Source organism: Macrobrachium nipponense, chromosome 38, assembly GCF_015104395.2.
Source record: "Macrobrachium nipponense isolate FS-2020 chromosome 38, ASM1510439v2, whole genome shotgun sequence".
Lineage (NCBI taxonomy): Eukaryota > Metazoa > Arthropoda > Malacostraca > Decapoda > Palaemonidae > Macrobrachium > Macrobrachium nipponense.
The window spans coordinates 42,541,965-42,561,964 of record NC_061098.1 but is presented as its reverse complement, the minus strand read 5'-3'; the positions used below and the strand labels follow the sequence as shown (position 1 = coordinate 42,561,964).

At 34.3% G+C, this 20,000-nt stretch overlaps 1 protein-coding gene across 1 annotated transcript in view; it reads right to left on the bottom strand.

Annotated features, from left to right (window-relative positions):
- Positions 1 to 20,000, bottom strand: part of LOC135209815 (neurotrimin-like) — a 100,550-nt gene that overhangs the window by 1,632 nt on the left and 78,918 nt on the right. The window contains exons 3-5 of the mRNA XM_064242588.1: positions 5,553 to 5,682; positions 3,632 to 3,777; positions 2,477 to 2,667 (exon numbers count right to left, since the gene is read on the bottom strand). Of these exons, the coding sequence (XP_064098658.1) occupies positions 2,477 to 2,667; positions 3,632 to 3,777; positions 5,553 to 5,682 (467 nt within the window). The remainder of the gene's footprint in view (positions 1 to 2,476; positions 2,668 to 3,631; positions 3,778 to 5,552; positions 5,683 to 20,000) is intronic.

The window sequence follows — 20,000 nt, the reverse complement described above, 5'->3', positions numbered from 1 at the left end:
TATACATATATATAACCAGAATATATATATATAAATATATTATATATAATATATTAATTATATATATAATTATAATATATATATATATATATTATATAAAATATATATATATACTATATATATATAAATTAAATATTATATAATATATATATATATATTATATTATATAAATTTATATAATATAATATATATATTATATATAATATATATATTATAATAAATTAATTATATATATATATTTAATATAATAATATAAATTATTAATAAATATTAATATTATATATATATAATTAATATAATAATTATATTATATATATATTATATATATTATATATATATATATTTATATTTTAAATAAATATATATATATATATATATATATATATATATATATATATATATATCTTATATATATATTATTAAAATATATAAATAAATTATATATATATTAATATATATATTTATATTATTAAATATATATATATATATATATATATTATATATATTATATATATATCATATTATACATATTAAATATATATATATTTATATATTAATATATATATATTTATTATATATATAATAATAATATATATTATAATATTTATATATATATATATACTATATATATATATATATATTATTATATATATATATTATATATATATATATATATATATATATTTATAATATTTATTATATATATATTATATATATATATATATATATGATATTATAATATATATATATAATATATATATATATATATATATATTATATATATAATAAATAATATATTATAATATTTATAATATAATATTTTAATATTTATTATTATATATAATATATAATAATATTAATATATATTATATATATATATATATATATATATATATATATATATACATGAATTTTTATAACCTCATATACCTGATTGAGCTACAAATGTCCGTTAACATCCAATTTGTTCTACCTCGGAATTAATCTATTATCTATTGACAATAATTTCGTCCTCTCGTGAATTCGAACCAGCGCACCGAAAGTCCTGATTTTTCCTCTGTGCGCTGGTTCGAATCCACGAGAGTACAATATTATTATCGAATAAAAAATTTAACCTCGGTAACATAAATTAAAATATATTATTTCCGAGGTAGATCGAATTGGATATTAAAAGGACAATTGTAGCTTAATGGATATATATATATATATATATATATATATATATATATATATATATATATATATATATATATATATATATATATATATTTATAATACTCTAACAAGTCATTTTGTATGTTGTTCACCGCCGGGACAAAATGAGAAACGGTTGTAAATGCAACTGGTGTTTGCTATATTGCTAACTAAGTCATCTTCAGAGGACTGATACAGAGTGGTGGAAAATCATAACATATACTAACAGGAAAGTACATACGAACATACAAACGGCTGGAAACCAAGTATTTCCACCTGACAAAGATTCATAGGAGGATTCGTTCATCCCTTTTGAGTGACAGGTCGAATTTTACAAATATTCGGCTAACCCCGTTTCCTTTTCCCCGTCTTTCAAGAACGCTTTTAAACATTAGACAGCTTTGCTCTTTTTGAAGTAAAGGATCAGTTTTATACAGAAATTTTCTTTTATTAAACTAATTAGTGAAGTTTCTTTGCATTGCATTATAAGAATAAATTATGCTTTTGCCCTTCCCCAGAAATAGACAATACTAAGGCTAGAGGGCTGCAGTTTGGTATATTTGATGATTGGAGGGTTGATGCTCAACATACCATGTTGAACGTATGATTAGCAACACTGACATAAGCAAAAAATTTCACTGTTTACCTGTGCATTTCTTAAACATATTTTATGCTGTTCTATTCTCTTTCATTATTTTTACTGTACCGCCTTCCATATTGTATTTCTTCCACCTTACTTTTCACTCTCTCTAACCATTGCACCATACAGTTAATGCGAGGTTTTCCTCCTGTTACACCTTTCAAACCTTTGCTCTGTCAATTTTCCTCGTAGCGTTGAATGACCTCACCATCGGCCCATTACCTTACCTACAGACTTTACAACTTGTTTGGGTTGCCCCAGGTCCCTCAGTGTGAGGCACCTCTAATGTCTACCAGAGAGTTGCAAGTGCATCTTCCGGTATATTTTGCATCTTCCAATCTTGGATGGTCTGGGATGCAGTTTAGATATTTGTCGAGCTTATTCTTAAACACATCTACGCTCACTCCTGATATATTCCTCAGATGAGCTGGCAACGCATTGAATAGACGCTGCATTGTCGATGCTGGTGCTTGGCCTTTGGCCTACTTTCTATATCTCTACACAGCAAACCCTACTTCAGCTCTGTTCAGCGACCAAAATAATACCTAGATCCCGTCACGAAATGCAAAAACGCCCAGACTAATGAAAGGAGGAGGAGGAGGAGGAGAGGAGGAGGAGGAGAGGAGGAGGAGCCCCTCTCACCTCAGGCACCCTTATGAAATACTTCCGGTCATTTAGCAGAACTCGGTCCTCGTTGATGGTCCACTTGAAAGTGGGCGAAGGGGCGGCTTTCACGCTGCACTCCAGGCGGGCCGTCCCCCCCAAGTGAGCCCAGGGACTCAGGTAGGACTCTTCTGCGCCTTCTTCCACTTCGTCGGGAACCTCTGGAGTTTCTGCAGAAGGAAAAGGAAGGATAAAACTGAGTGGATGGAAGAGGAAGAATCAACGAAAACTGTGATGACTGTTAGACTCGAGAGAAAAGACGGACTTGTCCAGTGATGCTCAAATTTGTTGTAATGGATTACGAATTCACAGACATTTGACGAATACGTAAAAGTGATGAGGGACACTTATTTCTCTCTCCGACAAAAAAAAAAAAAAAAAAAAATTGCCCAGATGGAAGGAGGCTACACATCCTTTCACTGTCTTGAATTCGATGATCTATTATAAATACAGAAAGATGATGATGCATCCTTAAGGTATGTAATAGAAAGAATGCCAGTTTTGTATGCGAATGAGTGAAAGGTAATATTTAAGAAAAATACGAATATACGAATTCACACTTGTCACGAGTTGCCAAGCAACTCCTCCATTACAAAAGGCGTTGTATGTCAGTTGGCAAAGGAAAGATATTTTAAAGCTACTGCACCAAAGCAACAATACATACATCGGTAAAAACACACTAAATATCAGGATGGAAATGAGGCAAGTTAACTAAAGAAGAATAAAGCCATTAACTGAAATTGATCACTTAACGGCACTTCACACCTAACCAAAATGTTTATTGCCATCATCTGAGAACCATTCGTGTTAATCATTGGATAAACAAGAGTTTAGCTTATTGTCATTGACTGAGAACCACTCGTGTTAATTAGCGGATGCACAAGAGCAGCTTATTTCTATTAACTGAGAACCATTCGTGTTAATCAGTGGATAAAAAGTACTTAGCTTAATACCATCAACTGAGAACCACTCATGTTAATCAGTGGATAAACAAGAGTAGTTTATTTCTATTGACTGAGAACCACTCGTGTTAATCAGTGGATAAAAATAGAGTTTAGCTTATTGCCATTGACTGAGAACCACTCATGTTAATCAGTAGATAAAGAAGAGATTTAGAAGAGAAACATTACTTACGAGTCACGACGACGGCCGCGCGAACGGGCTCCGCCCTGGAGACGACGTTGGAGGCGAGGCAGAGGTAGAATCCCGTGTCTGCTCTGGTCGCCCCCTCGATCGAGAGTCTGGCTTCGCCGATGCCCCAAGAGAGAACCTCGGAGTTGCTGCAAGACATCACGAAATTCTCTGGGGTTACATAAGGTCTCCTGCTTCTCAACAAATGGCAGACTTAGGTCATAACACAGGGCAACCATAAAGAGCATTGTGGAAAAAGAAACCCACAAGATAACTGAGTATAACTTGTTCACTTGTAAGTATTTACATGGCATTAACACTCGAGTGCTTTCAGGCCACAGGAGTCTGAAAGCACTCGAGTGTTATTGCCATGTAAATGCTTACAAGTAAACAAGTTATACTCGGTTATCTTGTGGGTTTCTTTTTCCATCTTCAGAAGAAAACTGAAAGAAGTTTTTGTTTGGTTCAAAGAGCGTTGTTTTATATATTTTCCCTATTTCAAAGACCATTGTGTCATATATTTCACAAATTTTACATGGTCTGCTTTTCCGCGTATAAATGATTTCGTCATGGGGTGAAGCCAAATTTATTGCCAGATAGAGGAAGCCTTTGTTTTAATACTTTTTTTTACGTGACAAAAAACCAGTCGCTGTCAATACCATCTGCTTTCGATATTTTGATTAATACGATTTACTTGGACAGCAATTCTACCCGAGGTATTCTGGTTTTGCATGGTGGAAAATAATCAACAAAAACGTCAAAACTGGAATCAAGGAGTTATTACTAAAATTCAGGGATTTGAGAATGTGATTGCAAACACCAGAAAATCTTTGGCTACGTGTTATTTAGAAAAGTTGAAAGTTATAAGCTGAAATTTGTATTGCCAGAAAAAGAACAATTAATATATAAAGTTGCGGTTTCATTTTAAGGAAAGGGAGTTTATCAAAGCATTAAATCTATGAAGAACAGATCTCATGTTATAAAATCGCGGTTAAAAATGTCGGAAACATCTAACAAAGTGACTATTTTCTCTGAGGTTTTCCATCTGATGTGTTTACGAGAAGGAAGTTATTTTACAAAATCTTTAGCTAAACGTATATTTTTCTTTAAAATCCATTTCTATTTTACGAAATCTTTAGCTAAACGTATATTTTTTCTGAAAATCCATTTCTATGTCAGGCTATAAAGTACATTTATCTAATGAGGGCGTTTTGACTTTGATATATCGTTTTATAAAATCGCTAACATAGCACTTATGGTTGATTACGGATCATTTATTGGGACTTTTTACCATTATTTCTTGGTGTGTTGCATTTCAGTCATGGCTTCTCTTCCTCTCAATCACCGCTAAAGAGGAAACCGCTGCCCTTCCTTCTTTATTCAGGAGAGGTCACTCAGCGCCCAAACGAGACTGAATATTTCATTTCATCTTCTGGACGTCAAATTGCATCAAAATGACGCGAATATTTGATGCCGTCGAGGCTAAAGCTTCCTCCGTTTCATATGCGAGCCAGCGGATATTGTAAGATCAAACCGGATTTGCACCTGAATTGGCTCTCCAGCTCAGATTTCGGCTTCTGTCTCTCGGCTTCCGGGGATCGTTACTCCTATTTCATTGCGGCACTGGGCGCCTCAGTGGCGTGGTCGGTTTGGTCTTGGTCTGCCACCTCGGTGGCCTCGAGTTCCATTCTCGGGCATTCCGTTGAGGGGTGAGTGATGTGTATTTCTGGTGATGGAAGTTCACTCTCGACGTGATTCGGAATTCACGTAAAGCCGTTGGTCCCGTTGCTGAATAACCACTGGTTCCATGCAACGTAAAAACACCAGACAAACAAACATCTCTTTAGAGTGAGCGGCGTACCTAACCATACTACATACAGGGAAATGTTTATTCAGCATTGAAGACATTGACCTGATTGCCTACCTGCTGTTATCCTCCTGTCTGTACCAAGTGACGTTCGGTGTAGGATGGCCAACTGCTGTACAGAGGACGGAAGCTGAGCCACCCTCATCCACCGTCACCCGTTTGGATGTCACGATGTTCTCAGGACCGTCTGGGTTCGAAAGACAAGAACTGACATGACTAATGCTGCTCTGATTGGGAAGGAAAAGGCTGCCACTTGGATTGGAGGAAGGAGCACAGCCGGACAAGGTGGGAAATGGACAACATTTCTGCTCAGAAACTAACATACTGGGAAATGAGGGCAGTCTCTCTCTCTCTCTCTCTCTGCTAAGACTTACATGTTAATCAAATATATATATATAATATATATATATATATATATATATATATATATATATTATATATATATATATATATATGTCCTCACAAAATCAGCTTTCATGTTCCTTTTGGAATACAACTAAGTAACCTATCTTCGTGTCCAAGAAGATTACCAGTACTATATATATATTGTTACGAAGTGCCAAGTATCTGGTTACCATGCATCAAACATTACCTCACAAAAAGCCAGACACCTGAACCCTCATAACACGTTTAAACGACTGAATACTCTAAAGGCAACAGTGATCCCTTAACAACTTACCGTTATTGCAGAAAGTCAGACTAAATACATCAAAACAGGTGTGAGGTAATCTTGTAAGTAATTAAATTAATCAAAGGGCATCACTCCTTCGACAACTTTAAAACTCTAAGTATTTCCCTGATTTCAAAAGTCTAAGTACTTCCCTGGTTCTAAGTCACTTCAAGAAAATTGAAGGAAAGCAAATCAATTACCACTCTATGGTTCTACCTAACATCAATATAATCATAATCATATATACTTATACTGGTGTAAGATAAAGAAAACACTTATAAAAATTTTAAATACAAAAATTTATTATTAAATTCAAAATTTATAAGTGAAATTCACAATATCAGGGAAAATTACTGTTACTTGAAAACAAAGTAAAGTGTAATTAATTCTTGAATCAAATTAAGTAAAATTAAATCAAAATTAATTTATCACAAAGTTCAAGAAAATTAATTTAATTGAAATTCAAAAGTGTTAGGCAATAATTGAAAATTTGAAATTAATTCACAAGTGCTAAACAACAATAAAATTTGAAAAGAATTCTAAGTAAATGCAAATCAATTCACAAGTGTTAAATTTAATTAAATGTGCAATGATAAAGCAATGAAAATAACCAAGTCAATTAAATTATGAATGCAAATGAAAATATAAAATAAAAAGATACACTTCAATAAGAAAATGAATAAGTGCACAAACAATGGAACAGACAAAAAAAAAATCAGCAATGTGTAAAAGTGTAAAAGTTTTCACTCAAAAACACTGTAACCAACAGTTTTTACCAAACCAATTATTAGTTATTAGTTAAACACCATTCCTATCCGTTATTAGTTATTCACTGTCCCTAACAATTATTAGTTAACCACACTCCCTATCCATTATTAGTTGCAACTAATAAAAATATAACACACTTTACCTTGGTATACCAATTTCTTTCTTTGCTTTGCTGCAGGCTTGATTCACACTTTCACAAAAACCAGGCGCCGTTACGAAATAATGTCTGTTCAGATTCCACAAAAGAAACTAAATAACACTAAATAAATTCTAAGAAATATCAAACATGAAATTCTAAAATGTTACGAGTGACCAATTTACGTTACGTTAATATAATCTCGATGTCGAGGGAGAGAGAGAGAGAGAGAGAGAGAGAGAGGGAGAGAGAGAGAGAGAGAGAGGGAGATCTAACTGCCTCGAGGTTCTATGATCGAATGAAATCTCTTCCTTTATGGAAATTCGACTAGGCAGATGATACAGAAATGTTCTTGACACGAAAGCTTCCAGTAGCTTGGAAATCTGATGCAATCTTCATAAAGAAATATGTAACATGCACGAGGCTTTGATTAAAGCATACGCGTACAAGACGAGTCTGTTAAAAAAAAAGACGTACTCTACTCGAACGAGACGAAGAAGTCTTATCACGTACGATGACAGATTCTCCAAAACACAAGTGAAGATTTGAGATCGCTTATCAAGACGCATTGACAGATTTAGGAAAGCAACGGGATATCTCTGAGTTCCTCTAATCTTAAAGTGTCGACATAAAAGTTAAACACTAGTAGTTTCGAAAAGACAAAGATCTCTCTCTTTACGTTATATATATATTCTTTTACAACACGTTAATGCGAAATCTGAACACACATTTTAAAACATCCTATTCTAAGCTATCTAGGAATCTGAAAAAATTGCTTGCACAAATCTACATGACATTTCAAGAGGGGAAAACATGCATTTTGAAAGTAGCAATATATAATATACCTCCCCCCAGATGATTTTTTATCACGGTGTTGAATCCAACGATTCGCAACGAGATAAATAATCAGCAACTACATTGTTTTTGCCACTAATGTGCTGCACTCTTAAGTTATACTGTTACAGGCACAAAGACCACCTGGTCAGTCTTTGATTATGGTTTTTCATTTTCTGGATAAATGATAGTGGATTGTGATCGGACAACACTAAAATTTCTTCATTCCTAGGTCTATTCACATACACTTCAAATTTTTTCAATGCGATGATTAAGGCTAAAGTTTCCTTTTCAATTGTTGAGTATACTTTCTGATGTTTTTTCAATTTTGTAGACATGAAGCACACAGGATGGTAGATATTATTTTCATCTTCTTGAAGTAGAACAGCTCCAACACCACAGTCTGACGCATCAACTTGTATCACAAATTTCTTGTCGAAGTCTGGAGCTTGAAGTACTGGTCTTGAAGTTAAAATGGCTTTTACCTTCTCAAAGGATTCTTGACACTCTGGAGTCCAAATAAACTTAGCTTTGGGACTAGTTAAGTCTGTCAAGGGAGCTACTACGGCTGAGAAATTTGGGCAAAAACGACGATAGAAACCAACCATGCCTAAAAATCTCTGTAGCTGTTTCCTGGTAGTAGGTGGGGTAGCCTTACGGATACTTTTACATTAGCATTTACTGAGCAAGAAGGCCTTTCCCAACTTCAAACCCAAGATACTGTACAGTTGCCTTTCCAAACTCACTCTTCTCTAAGTTGACTGTTAATCCTGCTTCTTGTAGTTTCTTGAAAACTTTCCTCAGAATCTTCAGATGTTCTTCCCACGTTGTAGAGTAAATCACGATGTCATCTAGGTATACACCTACTCCTTCTATTGATCCTAGCAGTTGATCCATCACTCGTTGAAATGTTGCGGGTGCATTCATCAGACCAAACGGCAGAACAGTATACTGATATAGTCCAAAAGGAGTAATAAAAGCTGACAGCAGCTTCGCATTCTCATCTAAGGGAATTTGATAATATCCTTTCAACAAGTCTATCTTGGAAACAAACTTGGCTTGCCCAATATTATCAAGTAACTGAGCTATAAGAGGCAAAGGATAATTATCAGCCACACTGACAGAATTCAGCTTCCTATAATCAGTACACATCCTAAATGAACCATCCGGTTTCTTTAACACACATGGAGAACTGAAGTGACTTGAACTGGGTTCTGCTAATCCATGTTGCAGCAAATACTCAACTTCTTTCTTCAAAACATCTCAATGATACGGTGATAAGCGATAGGCTCTTTGCTTGAAAGGTTTTCCATCTTCTTGAATCTTGATTTCATGCTTGGTCAGATCAGTACGTCTAGGCACATCTGAAAAAATTTCTGGAAAACTTCTAATTACTTCACTTAAGTCTTCACCTTGTTCAACACTCAGATGTTTCAGTTTATCCTCCAAATATTCCAAAATTGAAGAATTATTCATCTTGCTTGCAGTTCCCAATTCGTAGCCATCATCGTCTTCTGTAGATAAAGTTGTCTGGGTTACTGACACAGTTTCAGTTTTAGTTTCTGAGAAATAAGGTTTCAAGAGGTTCACATGTATCTTCCTTTGTTTTCTTCTTCTTTCTGGTGTTTCAATCACATAAGTTCTATCACTTAACTTCTGAATTATCTTGTAAGGACCTTGAAATTTATTAGTGAGGGGAAATCTCTTGACAGGTAAGAACAGTAACACTTGTTGACCAACACTAAAACTTCTTAGCTTAGTCTTAGCATCAAATCTCCTTTTCATTTTCTCTTGACTAATTTTCAAGTTTTCTAAAGAGAATTTTCTAATCTCTTTCAACCTTTTCCTTAAATTCTTCACATACTCTCCTTGGCTTTCCTCTTGATTTTCTTCCCAATTTTCTGCAAGAATCTTCAACGGTCCTCTAACTTCTCTTCCAAAAATCATCTCATTAGGTGAACATCCCATACTTTCTTGATAAGCACTCCTAACTTCAAACAACATTAATGGTAAACCAACATCCCATTCTCTTCCTGACTCAGAACCAATACTTTGTCAGCATACTTTTCAATGTTTTGGTGGAACCTTTCCAAGGCACCTTGAGTTTCTGGATGATAGGCAGTGGATAACTGTTGTTTCACTCCTAACAATTCATCACATCCTGGAATAACTTTTGAAGTAAAGTTTGTTCCTCTGTCACTTTGTACTATTTCTGGTATTCCAAACTTTGAGAAAAACTCCACAAGTTTTTTAGCAACTATCTTGGCAGATATGTTTCTAACAGGGATTGCTTCTGGATACCTTGTCACAGGACACATTAATGTCAACAAATACTCATTTCCTTTCTTTGTCTTCGGCAATGGTCCAACCATGTCTATAATCACTTTGCTAAAGGGTTCTCCTCTAACTTCTATAGGTTGTACGGGGGCTTTCTTGATGGTTTCATTCGGTTTTCCAGCTATCTGGCAGGTATGACACTCACGACAAAACCTGCTAACATCTTTGTGAAGTCCAGGCCAGAAAAAATATTTCATGATCTTCTCCAAAGTCTTCCTGATTCCCATATGTCCAGACTCATGAGCTACTGCAACCACTTGCTTTCTCAATGGATATAGAATCAAAATTTGATGATATTCGCCCCATACAGCATCTCCTGGTATATTTGTAGGTCTATACTTCCTCATCAGCAAACCTTCCTTCAGATAGTAACAGGTAGGAGTTTGTTGCATCTCTTCTCGATCAACAACTCTGAAGAACAAATCAGTTAACAATGCATCCTTCTTCTGCAAGTCCATCAGCTTCTCTCTTGTCACTTGACCAACTTCAAGGGTTGAATTCTCAATATCTGCTAACTCAGCTACTGTAGTTTCACTACTGTCTTCAGTAACACTTTGACTACTCGGAGTCTCTTCAGGAACATCAGGTTCTTCTTCTTCGTCATCGTCGTCTTCTTCATCTTCTTGGGAAATCTCTTCTTGGTCAGCACTATGGGAAACTTCACTTCCCTGGAATAATTCTTCTAAGCACAAAGATCCTTCACTTGATCCTTCTTGGGTGTGTAAATCCTCAGTTTCTTCACTTACAGTCGTAGTCCTCTTCATACTTCTGGTAGTTACACAACTAGGAAACAGGTGGGGGTTATTCTTCTCCAACTAATCCTCAATGGTTTGTCTGTCACTACAGGGCAAGGAATAAATGGCATACCACCAACTTCATTCCCCAACAGAACATGTATACCTTCCATAGCTAGTGAGTCCTTTACAGCAAAATCAACATTCTCTGTCGCCAATTCACATGACAGGTGTAAGCGGCATATAGGAGTTACTTCCTCTCCTCCTATACCCTTCAAAATAACTGAATCTCCTGTGAGACTCTTCTCCAACTGAGGGTGAGAACCACGTACTACCACACTATGGTTACTCCCTGTATCACCTAATATCTTGACTGGTACCTGCATACTTCCTTCTTGAGTTGACAGCATACCCTCATAGATATATGGCTTAAAAGCCTCCACACTGCTTAGCCACTCACTGCTTGAGGTAACATTTCCACTGGTTGCTAAACATTCAGCTTGTTTAGTTTTATTCTTCTCTGGAGTCTGATTCTTTCCCACACTGCTCTTCGTAGTTTGTTTCACCTGGTCACCTTTTACAACTTGACCAACTGGCTTTGACTGCTGTTGATTCCGGTAACACTCTTGACTGTAGTGTCCTACTCTTCAACACTTGAAACAGACAACGATTATTGTTTCTGTAACTGTCTTGAAAAACTGGATGAGGATTTCACATTAGTTTGCTGAGCTGTATTACCTTGTGTACTCTTCTTGTATCACTGGTAGGTTTCCCATTAAATTTGTTCCTATTATTTGGATAAGACTTAAAACCTGGGTGTTGTTGACTCTGGTACTTGACATTGTAATTACGCTTGCTACTGATTATATTGTAATCTTCACTGAGTGTAGCGGCTTTGTCAAGTTTCTTCACTTCTCTCTCTCTTAAATAAGCTCTTATATGTTCAGGAATTCCCTTAAGATACTGTTCAAGAACAAGTAACTCTTCTAACTCATCAAAAGTTTTAACTTTAGCAGCTTCTACCCAACGTTTGAAACACTTCTCACTTTGTAAGCATAATCTAAGAATGTTCCTTCTCATCTTTTCTCAAATTTCTGAATCTCTCATTGTAGTACTCTGGGGTCATCTGGTAAACTTGTAGCACACTGTGTTTAAGTACCTTGTAGTCTTTACACTGATCAGCTGTTAAGGCTAGATAAGCACTTCTCCCTTTACCAATTAAGACACTTTGTAGCAAAACTGACCATTTATCCTCTGGCCATCCCATACCTGAAGCCACTTTCTCAAAGTGATCAAAAAACTCATCTGGAGCTTCTTCAGTAAACTTAGGGATTAACTTCTGTACTCTCACTACATCAAATACAGGATCTTGATTACCTTGGTTAGGGTTAGACGGTGTTACAGGTAATGTGGATTTAGCTCTTATCAATTCCATTTCCCTTTCATGTCTTGCGATTTCTCTTTCCTCTTTTATCCTTTCTCTTTCCTCTTCTGCTGCTTTTTCTTCTTCTCTTTCTCTTCTTTCTTGTTTTTCCCTGTCTATTCTTTCTCTTTCAGCTTGCATTCTTTCTCTTTCAGCTTGCATTCTCTCTCTTTCAGCAAGCATTTTTAGCTTAATCAAATCCTCTTCTGCTTCAATGCGTCTAAGCTCTAACTCTGCATCACTTTTCTCTTTCTTTTCTGCTTGCTTATTTATGAGATCAGCACGTGCTACATTCAACAACTCTTGAGCCAATTCTAACTCATCTTCATCAGTTATTCTACCAGAGTTTATCAATGATTCCATAGCAATACATCTTATTTGTGCCTTTACCATACTAGTAGACACATAACCACCACATGCCTCTGCTAAAGCGCTCCACTGTGCTCTAGACAGAGTGGTTTCAGACACAAAACTTGACGGAAGGGGCTGCTAAAAATTCCTGAACATTGAACTGAGCCATTTTCCTCTAAGTTATCAACTTACAATTCAATACAATAAATGCAAAACAAAATTATATGGTCACTGTCCTAACAAAATATATCCCTAACACCACCAGTATATTCTAGAGTGATAATGAAATCTGCTTTCCCGGGTCTCTGGGAACATTAAATAATGTTTAAAAAAAAAGAAAGACGCATACCCGACCGAAACGGAGGCTGGGCAACAATTAAAATTGACATGTTTTGACAACAACGCAGAAACTCTAGCTCGCTCGTTATCACACGTGCTGAAAGAAAAGTTAAAACATTTGTAGCTTTGAAAAGACAAAGATCTCTCTCTTTATGTTATATATATATTCTTTTACAACACGTTAATGTGAAATCTGAACACACATTTTAAAACATCCTATTCTAAGCTATCTAGGAATCTGAAAAAATGTTGCACAATCTACATGACATTTCAAAGAGGGGAAAACATGCATTGAAATGAAAGTAGCATATATATAATATATATGTATAGCTATATATATATATATATATATATCATATATATAGAGTAGATATATATATATATATATATAGCCCTATATATATATATATATAGATTTCTTAATATATAGTAATATAAAATATATCATTAGTATATATATATATATATATATAGTATATATATATATATAGATCGTATATATATATATAGATATAGATATATTTCATAATATAAGAATAGTATATATATATAGATATATATAGTATATATATATATATATATATATATATATATGTATATATATGTATATATACGTATCTATATATATATAGATATATATATATATATATGATATATATATAATATCATATATATACATATATATATATATATATATATATATATATATATATATATATATATATATATATATATATATATATAATATATATCATATATATATAGGTATATATATAATATATCTATGTATATATATATATATATATATCTATATATATATATATATATATATATATATATATATATATATATATGAAAGGATAAGGAGAGAGGCATAGAGACATAGCCAGAGAATTATTCCTGTAGACGTGAAATAACAGCCATACATAACACATGACACCATTTACCCAGGAATACCAGCTGACATATTCTCCAGGCCTCAACTCGATGAGCCAGATACTACACACATCCACACAAAAGAGAGAGAGAGAGAGAAAGGTGAGGAGAGAGAGAGCGCTTAATTTTGCAAGGGGTATCGTGGCATCAGGTAATCACAGGGGATAATGGAAAATGAGTCGAACTGCCCTTGTTTCAACCTTGCGGATTGACCCCGGCTTTGGTTGGAGATTAATGACACTTCCGGAGTTCCAGCAGAGATTCATTAGCTTCAGTCGGCCTCTTTTATGCCGAAAAGAATCAACTCAATAGTTTTCGAGCATCTAAAGCGACCAACATCACTCCATAGAGGAATAACATTTGACTTATTCATGCCTTTGTTTGTGTCAAGAGAGCGGCAGAACGTAGGACGCGAGTCGGCCATATTGTCTGTCTCGTCTTGTTTTTTTTTTTCTTGTTTCTTTTGAGTTTCTGGGAACATTTTCGTTATATAATGCCTGGAAATGATTTACACTTTGGCCAAAAATCATTAGATTTATCCTGAGAAAGATGCACAATATATGTATATGTATGTATAAATTGGATGCTCTTGAAATATATTATCTATGTGTGTGTGTGTGTGTATACATATGCATATATTATACATATATGCATAATACACACATATATATATATATATATATTATATATATATAGTAATATATATATATATATATATATATATATATATATATATATATATATATATATATATATATATATAATATGCTCACTTTTAGGAAACAGCCTTGGTTCTCTCAAATTTGGCCATTCATCTCGCCAAGAACATCCAGAGAGGGGCAAGATTCAGAAGACGAGTGATCTCACTCCCCAAATCTAACTGCTAGTTACCAGCAACAAGACAAACCTTATTGCAGACTCCTGCCACCCAAAGGACAAACATCTCACCAAATGAACGAAACCCTCATCTCAAATCCGACTTTACCATTCTATCTCCTTTACCTTAAAATCTTATTTCACCTTTGACTTATAAGTATGAACTTTACATTGACCATGATTTCACTCTTCGAAGAGGCATCATTAATTTATCTGTCTCTCTTAGTTCAAAGGTGATGGCCCAGTTTAAGTTCCTGTTTGACATTGACGTTTACGTAGGTATGACCTAGACCTTAACGCTGACTTTGACGTCACTGTGTAATAAGAAATCCTTAATAAATATCCATTGCATTATTCGACCAATTTCTGTGCCCAATGTAATACATAAATCAGCGGTCGGAAGTAAGTTGATCATAACTAGTAAAACGAAACCATTCATATTTCAAGGACAAATAGACAAAGTCGTTGAACGTCCAGACAATTCATGCTAAATACCAATTAGCAAATTTGCACTTCTGTTTCATTAGCGGAGTAACGACATCAAATACGAATCTATCGCATACATGTCAAAACAATGAAAACAATGGAAAACATATTTTGACCCACATAGAAGGTCAAAGGTTACATCCATTTCTACTCAAACATTTATTCAGTGTTTTCCAATCACGAAACTTTTGTAATATTTCAGTCAGCATCCACCTGCAACTCTCAGTGTAATCCTGTTAACAAGCATACAGGGTGTCCACAAAGTCCCAGTGCCATTATGAGCAATAAATACTTGTAATGGTACTGGGATTTTATGGAGACAAAGAAGCAATAAGGCTCAACTGAAAAATAGCATCAGTTGGTATTAATAATAACGTCAGTTACCTACAATAATATGTATAAAAACTACCCCAAATTGTAGCATAACTCTTGCCAGGTCATTCAGGCATTTGTTTATTTACAAGAGGTGAAAATCATGTAGCCTTTTACTGGAAGAGGATTTGCTGCTTGACTTTGAAGAGAAATCATATTATTAGAAATGTTGGTAGAAAAAACATTGCAAGTGTTTTCTTCAAGTGCAATAAACTCGGTCGTATTTCACAAGACTACGAGAAGGACTGTGCCGACCTTCTCAGGCTGTCACGCATGAATTTATTGCTTTCTGTTCTGATATATTGGGATTTGATTACAACTATCAGTTTTAGTCATATTTCAAGGCTAAAGAACACGTTTATTGAATACGTTTTTCTTTTGTAAACATGCTTATTTGAAAAACAATTATCCTGAAAACAATCGACTCCCTGAGACGCCTAGCAAGTCTGTGAAAGAATGAAAAGCCCCAACCAAACATTGTAAGAAAACTCCCCAAATTACCGAATAGACCCTGATGATGAATATTCGCATGTTGTAAGCTACTGAAAATAGTATCTCGGTGGCAGAAAGTGCGATTCTTAGACATTCCATTGAGGTGTGAGAGATGTGTATTTCTGGTGATAGAAGTTCACTCTCGACGTGGTTCGGAAGTCACGTAAAGCCGTTGGTCCCGTTGATGAATAACCACTGGTTCTATGCAACGTAAAAACATCATACAAACAAACAAACTTGAATATGCTACTAGTTTTGTATATGTTACTATTATTCTTAGTCAGGAGAGACAGATAGAATGTATTTATTATTAATAATAATCATATTATTAGCCACCTTCCCACGCATACCAGTATGTTTCTGTACAAAATAACCAATGATTTAGCTGCAATGCTGAAGTGTCTATTAGTGTTCTCTCTTTCATCAGTTACTGTGTCATCATGCTCTGTCTTCGTCTCTGGTACAATTGCCACTTTGTTTTCATTCCCCATAAGTGAACTTTAACGTTGCATTGTTCTTTTTTTTTATTTCACGCAATATATAAATGTCCATTTTTTTTGCAGTGAGTGCTGAAGGCATCTTTCAATCTCCGTAGCCTCTGGAAACAAACCAGTAACTCATTTCTTGGCCGCCTTTTGTAGCAGAGTTTTCTATGTGGCTGAGGTGCCTGCTCACTGTTGGATTTCATACACTTCCATCCTGCTGCCAGGATGAGTTCAGTCCACTCTTGTCCAAATATGGAAATCTGTGTTTCAACATTTTCATCGAAAGCCAAAAAATAAAACATTTGCACAGCAACGGGGCAGAACTGGAAGGCTGATAGACAGATCATCACTGGGAACAGTGAATAGGGTTCTGGATACTTTTCCTGTGTTCCCTAAGCAATTAAAGTGAGTGTTCATGGCTGTATCTTCAGGATCTCCTGTAGGAGCATCTTAGCAGACTCGTAATGCTAACTCCTTGATTATTTCTTAGTATTTTAGCTCATTCCAGGATAAATACCATGAACCGTTTGGGATGGTATCATTCTGTCATGAAGTCAGTCATTTACTGAGTGGTTAGATTGTTGATACCTATGGATAAAAACTTAAGTATATCATAGTTTAACCAGACGACTGGGCTGATTAACAGCTCTCCTAGGGCTGTCCCGAAAGATTAGGTATTTTGACGTGGCTAGGAACCAATTGATTACCTAACAACGGGACCTACAGCTTATTGTGGCATCCGAACCACATTAAATCGAGAAATTAACCCTTAAACGCCGGAGCGGTAAATAAAAAAATGACTCCCGTGTGCCGGAGGGGTTTGAGAGTGAGCGCGTAAGATTAAGAGTTCATTTTTGGCTCCTTTTTTTGTCATTGCTTGAAGTTTAGTACGTAACCATCAGAAATGAAAAAAACTATCATTATCATATATAAATAATGCGATATATGATAGCGCAAAAACGAAATTTCATATATAATTGTATTCAAATCACGCTGTGCGCCAAACGGTTAGAGGTAACAAGTTACTTTTTTTTTTTCGTTGTAATGTGCACTAAATTGCAATCATTTTGATATATAACACATTGTAAAACGATAAAGCAACACAGAGAAAATATTATCACAAAAAATGATGCATGAATTCGTAGCGCGCGGATGTAAAAAAATAATTTTTTAAAAAATTTACCATAAATCGAAATATTGTTATACAGACTTGCAATTTGTTTCAAAATGAAGGAAACTGATTGAATATTACGATACTGTAAGAGTTTTAGCTTACAAATGCAGTTTTTGACCATTTCGAACGAGTTAAAGTTGACCGAATGTCGAATTTTTGTTAAAATATTTTTTTTATATGCAAATATAAAATAAATGAGAAATGCTACAACCTTCCAATAATTTTTTTTATTTTGTGCATGTTTTTGCGCACATTTCCATATATAAAACTTTAAAAAAAGCGTAATATGAAAAGGCTCAAATATTAGGATGAATGTGACCTACGCGTTTCCGAGATTTTCGGCCGAGAATCGGCGCGCGGACGTAATAAAAATATTTTTTTCAAATATTCACCATAAATCGAGATATTGTTCTAGAGACTTGCAATATGTTTTAAATTTAAGATAAATGATTGAATATTACTAGACTGTAAGATGTTTATGTTACAAATGCGTTTTTTTACCATTTCGGTTGAGTCAAAGTTGACCGATCGTAGTTTTTTTCGTACTTATCGTACTTTATATGCAAATATTTCAAAAATGATAAATGCTACAACCTTCCAATATTTTTTGTTATATTGTGCACGTGTTTGCACACATTTCCATATATAAACCTCTAAAAAACGCGTAATATGAAAAGGCACAAATATTAGAAGAATGTGACCTACGCGTTTCCGAGATTTTCGGCCGAGAATCGGCGCGCGGACGGAATAAAAATATTTTTTTCAAATATTCACCATAAATCGAGATATTGTTCTAGAGACTTGCAATATGTTTTAAATTTAAGATAAATGATTTAATATTACTAGACTGTAAGATTTTTATGTTTATATATGCGTTTTTGACCTTTTCGGTTGAAGTCAAAGTTGACCGATCGTAGTTTTTTTCGTACTTATCGTACTTTATATGCAAATATTTCAAAAATGAGAAATGCTACAACCTTCCAATATTTTTTGTTATATTATGCATGTTTTTGCGCACATTTCCCTATATAAACCTTTAAAAAAAGCGTAATATGAAAAGGCTCAAATATTAGGAGAATGTGACCTACGCGTTTAGGAGATTTTCGGCCGAGAATCGGCGCGCGGAGGGGAAAAAAATATTTATTTCAAAAATTCACCATAAATCGAGATACTGTTCTAGAGACTTGCAATTTGTTTTAAAATGAAGATAAATGATTGAATATTACTAGACTGTAAGATTTTTATGTTACAAATGCGTTTTTTGACCTTTTCGGTTGAGTCAAAGTTGACCGATCGTAGTTTTTTTCGTACTTATCGTAGTTTATATGCAAATATTTCAAAAATGATGAATGCTACAACCTTCCAATATTTTTTGTTATATTGTGCATGTCTTTGCGCACATTTCCATATATAAACCTCTAAAAAAAAAGTAATATGAAAAGGCTCAAATATTAGGAGAAGGGGACCTACGTTTCCGAGATTTTCGGTCGAGAATGCGCGCGGAGGGGTATGTTATTTTCAAAAATTCACCATAACATACTGTTCTAGGGATTGCCAATAGTTTTAAAATGAAGATAAATGATTGAATACTACGTAAAGATTTTTAGTTATAAAAGCGTTTTCTGGACCTTTTCGGTTGAGTCAAGTTGACCGATCGTAGTTTTTTTTTCGTACTTATGTACTTTTAGCAAATATTTCAAAAATAAAATGTACAACCTTTCAAAATTTATTTGTGCATGGTTTGCGCACATTTCCATATAAACCTAGTTTAAATTTGAAAAGGCTTAAATATTAGGAGAAAAATTGACTACGCGTTTCCGAGATTTTGGCCGAGAATCGGCGCGCGGAAGAGATTTTTTTTCATCACAAAATCGAGTTACTGTAGAGACTTGCAATATGTTTTAAAATGAAGATAAATGATTGAATAATACTATACTCGTAAGATTTTTATGTTATAAAAGCGTTTTTTGACCTTTTCGGTTGAGTCAAAGTTGACCGATCGTAGTTTTTTTTTCGTACTTATCGTACTTTATATGCAAATATTTCAAAAAATGATAAATGCTACAACCTTCCAAAATTTTTTGTTATATTG